Here is a 13,490-nt window from a genome sequence, read left to right as displayed (position 1 = left end):
TCAAAAAATCGCACAGGTGATCAAATACCACCAAAAGAAAGCTCTGTTTGTGGGAAAAAAAGGACGTCAAATTCGTTTAGGTACAGCGTCGCACGACCGCGCACTTGTCCGTTAAAGTCACGCAGTGCCGAATTGCAAAATAGGCCCTGGTCAGGAAGGGGGTAAAATCTTCCGGGGCTTAAGTGGTTAACAATAGGGTTGCACCGATACCTTTTTTCGGCTGTGTGTCGGCGAGTACGTGTACCATTACTTTTGATCAAGTACTCACCGATAGTTTGCAGTGCAATTTGCGTCCATAGAAAATGAATGGGCTCAAATGTGATTTTAACAGGAATGCGGTACAATTCCTGTCTGAATCGCATGTGGTTTCCCCACCGCTCCTGTGTGAACCAAGGTGTGTTCTAGTGATTTCAGCCTGGATTCAAACAGGAGCGATGCTGGAAATCACATGATTCAGACAGAAATCGCACTGCATTCCTGTTCAAATTGCATGCGATTCTTAGCGATTAATTTTGTATGGCACTGCAAAGTATCGATTTTGGGTATGGGAACATTTTCACAAGTATGAGTACTTTTGAAAACACTTGGTATCGGCATTGGATCATCCCTAGTTTATAATAAATGGTAGCACAAGCGTGACGCGTGTTTTTTGCACAGTTTACCTACATGCGCAGAATTGTACTACTGTAATGTGAATGCAGCCTTAGGCAAGGTTCACACATGTGCGTGTTCTTTGCATGCACACGCTGTGGGTCCAGCAACCCGTTCATCTGACTGTGCTGCTGTACCAGCAAGAGAAGCAGAAAAAGAAGTCCCCCAACTTTTTTTTTTTTTCTCTTACGTGTTGCTCAGCACCGCATGCTGCTGCGACTGCTACTGTCATACACCCTCTAATATCACAGGCGTGTGGGTGAGCGACCCTAAACAAACACCCACATGTCTGGACAAGCACCTGGCTCAGTCTCTTGGCAGGAGGCTGCTGAGAGCTTGAGCCGGCCTCTCCTGCCCCCTCCATAGCCCAGCGCCTCAGTGAGTGGGGGGGCGACCAGAGAGCCACCAGCTCTCTGCTCAGGGAGCCCTCGAGAACAGATTGATTATGGTGTTTGATCGCTCAGTTCTCAGTCTTAGAGCTGGCGGGGGACCAATGCTGCATCCACCTAGATAAGTATGATTGGGGGAAAAAAATCCCATATTTCTCTTTTAACCAGCTATGGACGCATAAGCAAACCGCTCATCCCCGGGCTACTGGCCTCAGCACTTGCGTGAACAAGACGTAAAGCTAAAAAATAAAACTGTACTGATTTATTAACAAATAAATGTTTGTAAATTCTAAATGTGTGTCTTTTTAATAGACTTATTTGTTGCTTTCTCCAGGTTCCTATGTAGAAGCAGTGGCCACCAAGCAGCTGCTGGTAGGTGTCTGTTTTCTCTGTTTCTTTATAAGAATTTTGCCGTTTATCCTTTTAAAGTGTACCTGTCATGCATATTGCTGATAGCCATTTATAGAGTTGGAATAATATTTTAGGATTTGGAGCTTCACAGCTAGCTGGAAACTAGTAACTGCTATTCAACGTAGGGCATAATGTGTCCAGATGTGAGAAATCTGATTGCTAGATATTTGCTAAACTTCCAGACCTTACAGCAGGGGTGTCCAAACTTTTTTCAAAGAGGGCCAGATTTGATGAAGTGAACATGCGTGAGGGCCGACTATTTTGCCTGACATTTGAACCGTTAAAATTAAATATACAGTACACACACACACACACACACACACACACACACACACACACACACACACACACACACACACACACACACACACACACATACACACACACATACACACATACACACACACATACACACACATACATACACACACACACACACATACATACACACACACACACACATACATACACACACACACACACACACACACACACTTATATATATAGGAAATAATAAGCATCAGTACTTTATGAATAAAATCACACTTACAGAAACAGGCAGTAGGATTGTAGAAGTGACACCTCCTCGGTCAGCTCCATACATACATACATACATACATACATACTTACACAAATACATACATACACACACACATATATATATATATATATATATATATATATATATATATATATATATATATATATATATATATATATATATATATATCACACTTGCAGAAACAGGCAGTAGGATTGTAGAAGTGACATCTCCTCGGTCAGCTCCACAAGATCCTCGGTCGGCTCCTACGGGTGGCTGTGTGCGGTGAAGGAGAGGAGGCGAGAAGGCATGCAATTTTCAAATTCATTCTGCACTCCCGCGAAGTCGTGGGCGGCGCCGGGCAGATAGAGAGCCGAGCAGGGGGGGAGGGGCGCAGCGGGACTGCCAGAGGCCCTGCCCCGATGTAATGCGATGTGAGGAGTCTTAGAGAGAAAAGGCATTGACAAAAGTCATCAGTGTCTCAGGGGGCCGTAGAAAATTTAAGGACGGGCCGCAACTGGCCCGCGGACCAGACTTTGGACATGACTGCCTTACAGGGAACAAAAAAAGACCATGGCTATAAACTCCAGCAACTGCTGTAATGACACAACTGGGTTTTTCCTCCCACCTAAATAGCATTCAAGGAGATCATGATAGTTTTACATACATGTTAAGGATCGACTGATTATCGGCAAAGCCTATATATATCGAGTGCCGATATGCACTCTCCCCGATATATTGGAATCGGCCACCAAGGTGGCCGATATTTGGGAAAGCGCTGTACTGAAGTGATGCCTGCAGCTAGAAGCATCACCCCGGTATCGGTGTCCATAGCCAACGGTCTGCTGTCTTGTAATGACAACTGATGCGGCTGAGAAGCCGCTCGGCTGTCATCACAAGGAGCGGGAGGGGATGTCCTCCCTCCCGTCGCCTTCTGCGGCTCGCCCCAGGTCTCCCGTACTACCGGGAGACCTGAGCAACCAGCCTGCACGCCGCCGAAGACTCGATCAAAACCGCATTCGGTTCTGATCGGGTCTCCATGTAATGTCATGTCATGACATCACTTCCGGGTACTCGGCGCCAGATTTTAAAAAGTGACAGCATTCAAAACAGCCAAACTTGGCGTTTTAAATGTTTTAAGTGCAGAGGAGGGGTTTGGGGTCTTTTAGACCCCCAGATCCCTCCACAAGAGTACCTGTCAAGTAAAAAAAATTAAGAAAACATATTTTTTTTTTAAAATGTAAGAAATCGACCGATACCAATACGCAATGACCAAAATATTGGTATCGGCGATGAAAAAACGATATCAGTCGATCACTAATACTTGTGCTTGCCATATGAGCCGGGCATTTGCCTATTCAATCTAATCTCCCTTTTTGGCCAGATAAACCTCACGTGCACCCTTTGAGCATTGTTTTGGTTAACCCTCCTAACCTTGATTGTTGTTTGGAACTATAGAATAGTATAGGATATGCAGATGTTGTTTTGGTTCCTTCATATATATTATAAGTCATCTAATATCTCTCTCTTTTACATAATGCTGGCTTTGTTTTTTGTCTGTATACATGTACTACACAATATACAAACATTTATTTCAATTTGTTTGATAATGTGTGATTTCCAGCATGGTATTGTGTGGACCATGTATATATATTTTTTTGTGCTATTGGTCATCTATGTGCAGGCACATACGATGTGTGACATATACAGTATCTCACAAAAGTGAGTACACCCCTCACTTTTTTGTAAATATTTTATTATATCCTTTCAAGTGACAACACTGAAGAAATGACACTTTGCTACAATGTAAAGTAGTGAGTGTACAGCTTGTATAACAGTGTAAATTTGCTGTCCCCGCAAAATACCTCAACACACAGCCATTAATGTCTAAACCGCTGGCAACAAAAGTGAGTACACCCCTAAATCAAAATGTCCAAACTGGGCCCAAAGTGTCAATATTTTGTGTGGCAACCTTTATTTTCCAGCACTGCCTTAACCCTCTTGGGCATGGAGTACAGGTTGCCACTGGAGTCCTCTTCCACTCCTCCATGAGGAGCCGGGGGGGATCAATCACATAATAATGTGAGAGCTACTGTAAATTTGTGGAGTTGTAGATATGGTAAAGTTAGTGCCTGTCGTACATTATTCTTGGCTGAATTTTCCTATTTAACCTTCTTAGCGGTATTCCCGAGTGTGGCTCGGGGGTTACATTTCAGAGCCAAAAGCGGTAACCCCGAGCCACACTCGGAGTACCGCCAGAAGCATCGCTGGATCCTGTAAGAGAGGTACTTACCTTGTCACCGGGATCCAGCGATGTGTCTCGCGCCGGATCTTCCTCCCGATCGTCTCCTGCGACGTGACGTTCGCAGGGGGGGTGGAACCGGCGGCAAATTCAAATGTAAAAACACACCAAACACACTGATACAATGCAAAATAAAAAAAAAATCATATTAGTTTGCCCCCCAGTGCCCTTTCCTGCAGTTTTACTGTACTATATATATATATATATATATATATATATATATATATATATATATATATATACGTAATTCTTGTGAATGAGCAGCCCAAACCAACTGTATACATTTATTTTATATATATATATATATATATAATGTATACAGTTGGTTTGGGTTGCTCATTCGCAAGAATTACATGCAAAATAATGGTACCGCTTTCAGCACCTAAAATCCAAAAGAATCATACCGCCAGGGAGGTTAAAAAAAGAAAATCATATTAAATGTCTCTGTGGTGTTTTTTTCCCTAAAACGTCTTTCAGGACAGCACCTTAGAGAGATGGCTCCTCCCTCTCCTCATCAGGAAACACCCCATCCACCAGAATTTAAAAGGAGGCTTCTCCCACCATTCGTCAGTTTTTGTGTTTCCTCCGGCCGAGGAACACCTCTGTGGGGAGCTGGGCTCTTAAGGTGCTATCCTGAGAGACCGGGCTTCCTACGTCCACCTACCCTTTTTTGGAGACGATTGCTTCTCCCATTCACGCGACCGACTGCAGTGCATGGGCTCCTTCTTCCTCTTCAGTGCTCTAGGCTGAGTCAGGACCCCGCAGAGCACAGCCCTGGGAAGGCATCTTGGAGGAGCGGAACGATTTTTCTTAGACTTCCGCCGCCTTTTTCAAATTTGCCGCCATTTCTCCGGATCGAGTGACGCTCGTCCGGACCGGAAGTGAGGTTCCGGAAAGGGCAGCGTTCTGCAGGGGGCGTATGGCGTCATTTCCGCCGGACGCAGAGGAAGAAGGGAGAAGCAAGCTGGTGCCTTATTCCGGATCCGGTCCAGTGCAGGTGCGCTTTGGTCTCCGGAACCGGTACCGAAGCCACGGGTGATACCGCTGCCAAGCGATGGAAGCTTCATCAGCGAGTGGGACAGGCACAGGCACCAGTAAGGCCCAGGTAAGGGGTATCTTTATTATGGCCTATCTTACTGTGGGGTCTCTCTCCATCCCTTTTACTTTCCCCCCGGTGGCTGGGGGCCTGTCAGGGCACATGGGACTTCCCTTAAAATGTCTTCCTGTGCACCTTTGGTGGCCCTGAGAATCAGGCTGACTCTTAAGAAGCATGTGTATGTTTTCCCATTTCATGTCTTCCAGGCTAAAAGCTCTGAAACTAGTTTCAAGAGAAAGTGTCCTTCATGTAAAGCAAAGTTGTCCGAAAGCTGGAAAAAGACACTTTGCCAGGGGTGTATCGATGCACTAGTCAAAGAAGAAGCATCGGCAGTTTGTGGCGACTTAGTCGCATCTGTGAGGAAGGAATTGGATGCTACCATCCAATCCTTTCGGTCATCCCTGCAGGATCCTGCCCTGAGTCAGCCATCAGCCTCACTGTCCTCTCAGGGTTCACAATTGGTTCCTTCGGTGGGGACAGAAGGGGTTCCTTCCACCCAAGGAGATCATTCCCCCTCACATTCCAAAGAGGATTCAGAGGAAGAAGAGGAGGGAGGGGCACAAAGTAGGCCCACTAAATACAAACTATCCTTGGAGCAAGTAGATGGTCTTCTGAGGGCAGTTTACATCACCCTGGGTCTAGAAGAGGATAAGAAGGAACTGTCCCTGCATGATAAAATGTATGCAGGCTTGGAAGAGCCTAAGGGCCGTATCTTTCCAGTACATCAGACCATCTCAGATGCAATAAAACATGAGTGGACTGACCCGGAAAAGAAAACCTTCTTCCCTAAAGCCTTTAAAAGGCGATTTCCTTTTGATGAGGACCCAGGAGCTCCCTGGAATAAGATGCCAAAGATTGATGCAGCCTTCTCCCAGGTTTCTAGGTCAACAGACCTAGCATTTGAAGACATGGGAGTCCTGAGGGATCCCATGGATAAGAAGATGGACCAGCAACTTAAGAGATCCTGGCAAACCATCATGGGGAATCTGAAACCTGCCATGGCAGTAACCTGTGTGTCCAGGAATCTGGAATACTGGCTTAGCCAGCTAAAAGCACACATCACAGCAGATTCACCTAAACAGGAAATTTTAGATTCCTTCTCCACGCTCTCCACGGCCATAGCCTTCATTGCTGACGCTTCAGCAGAGTCAGTGAAGATGACAGCAAGATCTGCAGCTTTATCCAACTCAGCCAGAAGGGCTCTTTGGTTAAAGACATGGCCTGGAGATACGGCTTCTAAAAATAAGCTGTGTAGACTTCCTTTTCAAGGGGATCTACTATTCGGGCCTGGGCTAGACTCTGTTCTAGATAGAACAGCGGACAAAAAGAAGTCTTTTCCTGTGAAGAAGAAACAGGCAGCAAAGAAGCTTTTTCGACCTCAAAAAGCTCAGCAAAATAGCAGACCCCAGGAGAAAAGAAGAAACTGGTCGACACAAAAACCCAAAGGGAAAGGAGGTGTTCTCTTCCATCCTCCTGTGTCAACCAACAAAACACAATGACAAAGCATTGCCGGTGGGAGGAAGATTGAGGGAATTCCTCCCCTATTGGGCAGCCATGACAGAAAGTCAATACATTCTGGATATGCTGTCACAAGGCTACAACATAGAGTTTGCAGAGACGCCACCCGAAAGGTTCTTTGTCACAAGCCTCCCAAGAGATGCAGAAAAAGCCCTGGCTATGATGGACCTGCTAAAGGACCTGAGGCGACAGGGAGTTGTCTGTCCAGTACCAGTGGAGGAACAACATCAGGGATTTTATTCCCACATATTTTTGATAAAGAAACCATCGGGGGATTTTCGTCTTATATTGAATCTGAAACCACTAAACAGGTCAGTTCTGTACAAAAAGTTTCGAATGGACTCAATTCTTACAGTCAGAACCCTGTTAACAAAAGGATGCTTCATGGCATCAATCGATTTAAGGGATGCTTACCTACATATCCCTATTGCCCCTCGCTCACAGAAATTCCTAAGGTTGGCGGTAAATCTGGGAAAGGAAATGCTTCACATCCAATTCAAAGCACTCCCTTTCGGGCTATCATCCTCCCCTCGTATTTTTACGAAGGTTATGGCAGAGTGTTTAGCCCCCCTCCGCCTTCAGGGAATCTCTGTGGTGCCCTACCTGGACGACCTGCTTTTCTTTGCCCCGTCAAAGGAAAAACTTCAAGAGGACCTGCACAAGGCAAGAGGTCATCTAGAGTCTCTGGGATGGATAGTAAATATCAAGAAGTCAAATCTCACACCGGCTCAACGGGTTCAGTTCCTAGGGTTTCAGATATGCTCTGTGGAACAAAGAATCTTCCTACCAGAAGACAAACAGGTCAAAATACAAAATTTGGTAGCAAGGCTACAAACAAATCAGTGGTGGTCGATCAGAGAGATCATGTCAGTCCTTGGAAATCTGACTGCATCAATTCCAGCCGTCCAATGGGCGAGGCTTCATTTTCGACCACTCCAATATTTCCTCCTCAGAATCTGGGATCACAATCCAGAGACTTTGGACTTAAAGGTAATGATCCCCACCAAGGTCAAGAGGTCCCTTTGGTGGTGGAGAAATCAGATAACCTTGTCCCAGGGATTGGCCTGGTCCTTCCCAACAGACCAGAGGTTAACAACGGATGCCAGCAGATGGGGGTGGGGAGCCCACTGGAACCAAAACCTGGCACAGGGGGTTTGGTCTCACACCAAGACAAGGAAATCCTCAAATTGGAAGGAGTTGAAGGCAGTCGGCCTAGCCCTAGCTGCCTTCTCTCAAAATCTTCAGGGGACTCGTGGTCAAGTCCTTTCAGACAATGCCACTACAGTGGCATATCTAAACAAGCAAGGGGGCACAAAAAGCAAAACCCTACAGCTTTTGGCAACGGAAATTCTGCAATGGGCGGAAAATCAGTTACTTTCCTTGTCAGCAATCCACCTAAAAGGTACACTAAACAGTGTGGCGGATTATTTAAGCAGGCAGAAGATCCGAGAAGCAGAATGGAGCTTGAACCCAGAAGTCTTTATGTTGATAACCAAGACTTGGGGAAAGCCAGAGGTGGATCTGTTTGCAACGAAAGAAAACGCAAAACTTCCACTTTACTTCTCACTCCACAGAAACGACAACTCTCTGGGAGTAGATTCCCTGGCACATCCCTGGAGGTTCAGGTTGGGGTATGCCTTCCCCCCCTTCCAGTTCATTCCGTTGGTATTGAGAAAAATCCAAGGGGAAAGAGCCTCAGTGATCCTGATCACTCCTTATTGGCCCAAAAGGGTTTGGTTTTCGACTGTCCTTCAACTATCAGTCAAACCTGCTTTTCAGCTCCCTCTTCGTCAAGACCTACTGCTTCAAGGTCCAGTCTATCATCCAGAAGTGGAAAAGCTAAAGCTCACCACCTGGTATCTGAGGAGCAACTGCTGAAAAGGAAAGGATTTTCAGACGCATTAATTGCTACTCTACTTTCCAGTAGGAAAAAAGTCACAAGGAATATATATGCAAAAGTTTGGAAGACATATAATACCTGGTGTGAATCGAAAGATCAAAAATTGGACAGTATTACTTCAATTTTGGAGTTCCTACAGGAGGGCGCAGGAAAAGGTTTGGCAGTAAGTACCCTCAAGGTACAAGTTACAGCCCTGGGGGTATTCTTGGAAAGGCCCATTTCTTCAGAATCTTTAATCATCAGATTCTTCAGGGCCCTTACCCGCTCCAGACCAGTGTCTATCAAAAGCTTCCCCAAATGGGACTTGTCGGTGGTCCTTCAGGCCTTCACAAAGGAACCTTTTGAACCACTAGAAACGGTTACACTAAAAAACCTTACCCTCAAGACAGTCTTCTTGGTGGCAATAACATCAGCAAGAAGAATCAGTGAATTACATGCTTTATCAGCTATCGATTCTTTCTTGTCCATACATCCAGATAGGATAATTCTCAAGACGGATCCAGGGTTTCTCCCAAAAGTAGCTTCAACGAGAAACTGATCACAAGAAATTGTGTTACCTACCTTCTGTCCTAATCCATCAGGAGATGAGGAAGAAAGCTTTCACTACCTAGATGTAAGAAGGGTTCTTATACACTACTTGGAGGTTACTAAAGAGTTTAGATCATCAAACTCTCTTTTTGTTCTTTTCTCTGGCAACAAAAAAGGTCGCCAGGCATCAAAAGGATCAATAGCCAGATGGCTCAGATCCGCTATTTCAGAGGCTTACTCCCAAATTAAATTGTCTCCCCCGCAGGGGATCAGAGCTCACTCTACTAGAGCGTTAGCCACTACATGGGCAGAGAAAGCTGGTGCCACTCCAGATCAAATCTGCAAAGCGGCTACGTGGTCAAGCTACTTTACATTTGCAAGACACTATAGGTTGGACCTTTTGGCAGCTGAAGATCAGGCTTTTGGCAGAAAGGTCCTGCAAGCTGTGGTCCCTCCCTAAATTGAGTAAGTCTCGATAATCCTCTCTAAGGTGCTGTCCTGAAAGACGTTTTAGGGAAAATTCAAGTTAGACTTACCGGTAACTTGTTTTCCAATAGTCTTTCAGGACAGCAGGAGGATCCCGCCCTATTGTATAAAATGTATTGCTGTGATTAACCATATCTGTTTATGTGTTCCAGCATGGGCCGGAGGTACTCTTCTACAAACTGATGAATGGTGGGAGAAGCCTCCTTTTAAAATCTGGTGGATGGGGTGTTTCCTGATGAGGAGAGGGAGGAGCCATCTCTCTAAGGTGCTGTCCTGAAAGACTATTGGAAAACAAGTTACCGGTAAGTCTAACTTGAATTTTTTTTTTTACTCTTCTTATTGTCGCTGTCAATTAAAAAAAAAAAAAAGTCTAAGTATTTTCTTATGTCTTGTGCTCATGTATATCTGCTTCTTTTCTTTTTGACAGCTGCAGAAGAAATAGACATTCCAAGGAAAAAGACCTGGTCAGTGATTTAGAGAGAGAGTTGTGTGCCAGCATTGTGTGTGTGTGTGTGATAGAAGAAGAGGTGGAGAAATCGCAGCCGGCTGGTATGGTAGGAGAAAGCATTCTTAGAATGTTACAAGGAAGGGTTAAACTGAACTCCAGCTTTTGTTACACTTTACATAGTTTGTTTGGGCCAAGCTGGCCCAAATGAACTATGTCCCTCACTAACATGTAAGGCCACTGGATGTGCTGCATAAACTGTATGTAGATGTGTCTACATACAGCACTGTGTTCCGGGTGCCACCCGAGACCTTTATGTCTATCTGAGATGCTTTCAGCCATTCATTGAAAGCAATGAATACAAAGCTTCCTCTGATGGACTGAGCCAGAGAGGCAGGCTGATGATGTCACAACCTCTGACTCAGCTAATCAGAGAACGCTTTGTATTTATTGCTAAAATAAATCACTTTCCCTGATTGGCTTGCTGAGCGCCAATCAGATAGACTCCAGTGTCTTTTCTGGGTATGAGACAGGAAGTCTCGGCTCGCACCCAGAAAGCAGTTCAATATGCTGTATGTAGCCTCAGCTACATAGAGTTTATACCACACATCCAGCGGCCTCACATGTTAGATGTGTGTCCCGTGGATCGGCATCCCCGCTGCCTAGTGGGGGTAGACGTGCGCCGGTGGTGGCACGTGCTCGCCACCAGGACTACATACGCAAACCACCGTACAGGTACGGCGATTCACGCAGCCGAGCCAGCCTACTGCAGTATATATGCGGCGGGCACTCGGCAAGCGATTTAAATGATGTGAAAAATCTTGCTTGCTGCATTTTTAGTCAGTTAAAAAAAAAAAACACTAAGCACGCACCTCCCTGTTGAGATGCATTGAAAACGCAGGAAGAATGCATCTGTAACACACCTGTTATGTTTTTGATGCGTTTTTTGAGTCACATGACCTATGAAAAACACACCATAAGCACAGTAAAATTGTGGTAAAATCACATGCGTTTTCAGCACCATTATCAACACCTTTTTTCTATATCGGCAAAATGCGGAAAACACTATTTTCAGCGGATATGTTTCGGGCGCTGAAAATTTCGGTGCATCTCTAAAATATACCATTGGAAGTGCTTTCTTATGTTTTTTATTGACGCTCAAATTTACCTGTTGATCATGTAGAAAATTTGAGGTTGTGCTGTGCACACTTCTGTGTTAAACCCTCACTGTTCTTATCTTGGACTGCAAGTCAATTAGCCCCTGTTCTGTTGATAAGAAGACAGTGAGTGGGTCTGATTACTTTAGCAAAACATAATAGGCAGGGCTGACACCACTCAAATCACCAGGTATCTTTCGAGGGTTAGAACACGGGGAAATGTTCATGTATTGCAGAGATGTACTGCGTTTGTTTTTTTTTTATTTTGGCTTGATAAACTTTGGCTTGCCTTTTAGACCCCGTTCACACTGGGGCGACCTGTCAGGCGACCTGGTCGCCTGACAGGTCGCCGTAGGTCGCCTGCCATAGAGAAGCTGTGGACCCGTTCTAATAGGAGCGACACAAGTCGCTCCGACTTAGAAAAAGGGTCCGGAGCGTCTTTGGGGCGACCTGCATTGACTTCAATGTTATGAAGTCCGTGCCGGCCGCTCCGAGGTCGCGGTGCGAGCTGCGCACCGCGACCTGTGAGGTCGCCCCGGCAAGTAGCGTCGCCCCAGTGTGAACGGGGTCTTAGCATTTCTGATGGAATCTGTACTGACCAGTGCTCTGAAACTTTAGTTAGCAGTAATATTCCAAATGTTTGTGCACTGCTAATATATTTTACTATATGACTGTAAGCATTGATGTCTTTTTTACAACTTTTTTTTTTTTTCTACTTTGAAGGGATAAAATGGCTGTTTTGCAGGCACTGGCCTACACCGTGAACCATGTAAGTTTTGATATTATTTTATTATGTGAATATGTCTGTATACACTTTATTTTTAAACACCAGTTTTCTGTTTCCTATATAGGACCCAACATCTGCCAGCTATGGTTTTCAAGATGATCCTTACCTCTTGCCAAAATCCAATGCTGATTTTGTAAGAATACTTAACATATTTGTGTTCCTTTTGACTGTGGGACAGTATTTTACCTTTTAGCATTTACCTCTAAGGCTCCATGTACACGGGACGTTGTTAAAAGTCCCTTTTGAATGCTGGAATTTTTAGGACGTTTGAAACGTCCGGTCGCGTTTGTACCCGCGTTTAGCGGGCGTTTAGCAGCGTTTGTGGGCGTTTGCGTTTAGAAGCGTTCCTAGAGGTCAAAAAAATTATTCCCCTTTAAAATGGAAAATCGCGAACGCTAAACGCGGGTCATCGCGTTCGGACGCGTTTAGATGCGTTCGGACGCGTTTGTGCGTTTGAAACGCCGGGAAACACACGTTCGAACGCAAATAATTGCGTTCTAAAAACAGTCCTTGAACGCAACTGCCTGCAAATGACTGTAAACGACCTGGTGTACATGGACAGATAAGATAAAATGTAGATGGGTTCAGGGGCTTCTGAAAAAAACACCCAACTGCTCCTAAACGGCCATTTCCAGCGTCCCGTGTACATGGAGCCTTATACAGGTGCATCTCAAAAAATTAAATACATTTTTTGATGATATTCTATTTCAGTAATTCAAATCAAAAAGTGAAACTCTTATATTTTTATATAGATGCGTTACATGCAAAGAGATTTAAAGCATTTTTTTTCTTTTAATTTTGATAATTATGGGTTACAGCTAGTGAAAACCCAAAATTCTGTATCTCAGAAAATTTGAATATTACATAAGACCTAGCAGGGGCTGAAAAAAAAGAAAAGACTCCCCATCCACCCCACGTTGTATTTTGACAGCGATGTTGGAATGCATTGATTAGCTGCTGCAACGGCTGATCGATGAAAGTTTTCCAGTGTGGGTGTTCTAACAATCAACTTCTGTCGTACAAGGAGTGCCACTCTAAGATCTTTTTTCTATTCTGATTTGGAATTTTTTTGGTGCCTCAAACCAAAGAAGTGCGGGATTTTTTGGCAAGAAAATGGGTATAATCTTATGTTTTAAAAAAAAAAAAAACAATTTATTTTGAAATAAGTTTTTGAAACAATACTCAAATAATGTGTGCAGGGCTAGAGGCCCTTTGGTGTGAACACCATTTTTTTGCCCAAAAATCCCGCTCTTCTTTGGTTTGAGGCACCAAAAAATTC

General features: G+C 44.6%; 1 protein-coding gene across 1 annotated transcript in view; it reads left to right on the top strand.

The window, feature by feature from the left end:
- Positions 1 to 13,490, top strand: part of PTCD3 (pentatricopeptide repeat domain 3) — a 111,735-nt gene that overhangs the window by 4,793 nt on the left and 93,452 nt on the right. The window contains exons 2-5 of the mRNA XM_082258492.1: positions 1,375 to 1,412; positions 10,250 to 10,286; positions 12,148 to 12,193; positions 12,276 to 12,344. Of these exons, the coding sequence (XP_082114618.1) occupies positions 1,375 to 1,412; positions 10,250 to 10,286; positions 12,148 to 12,193; positions 12,276 to 12,344 (190 nt within the window). The remainder of the gene's footprint in view (positions 1 to 1,374; positions 1,413 to 10,249; positions 10,287 to 12,147; positions 12,194 to 12,275; positions 12,345 to 13,490) is intronic.

This window comes from Pelophylax lessonae (assembly GCF_965119305.1).
Source record: "Pelophylax lessonae genome assembly, chromosome: 1".
Classification (NCBI taxonomy): Eukaryota; Metazoa; Chordata; class Amphibia; order Anura; family Ranidae; genus Pelophylax; species Pelophylax lessonae.
The sequence above is the reverse complement of the archived record's forward strand: the minus strand, read 5'-3'. Positions and strand labels throughout refer to the sequence as shown.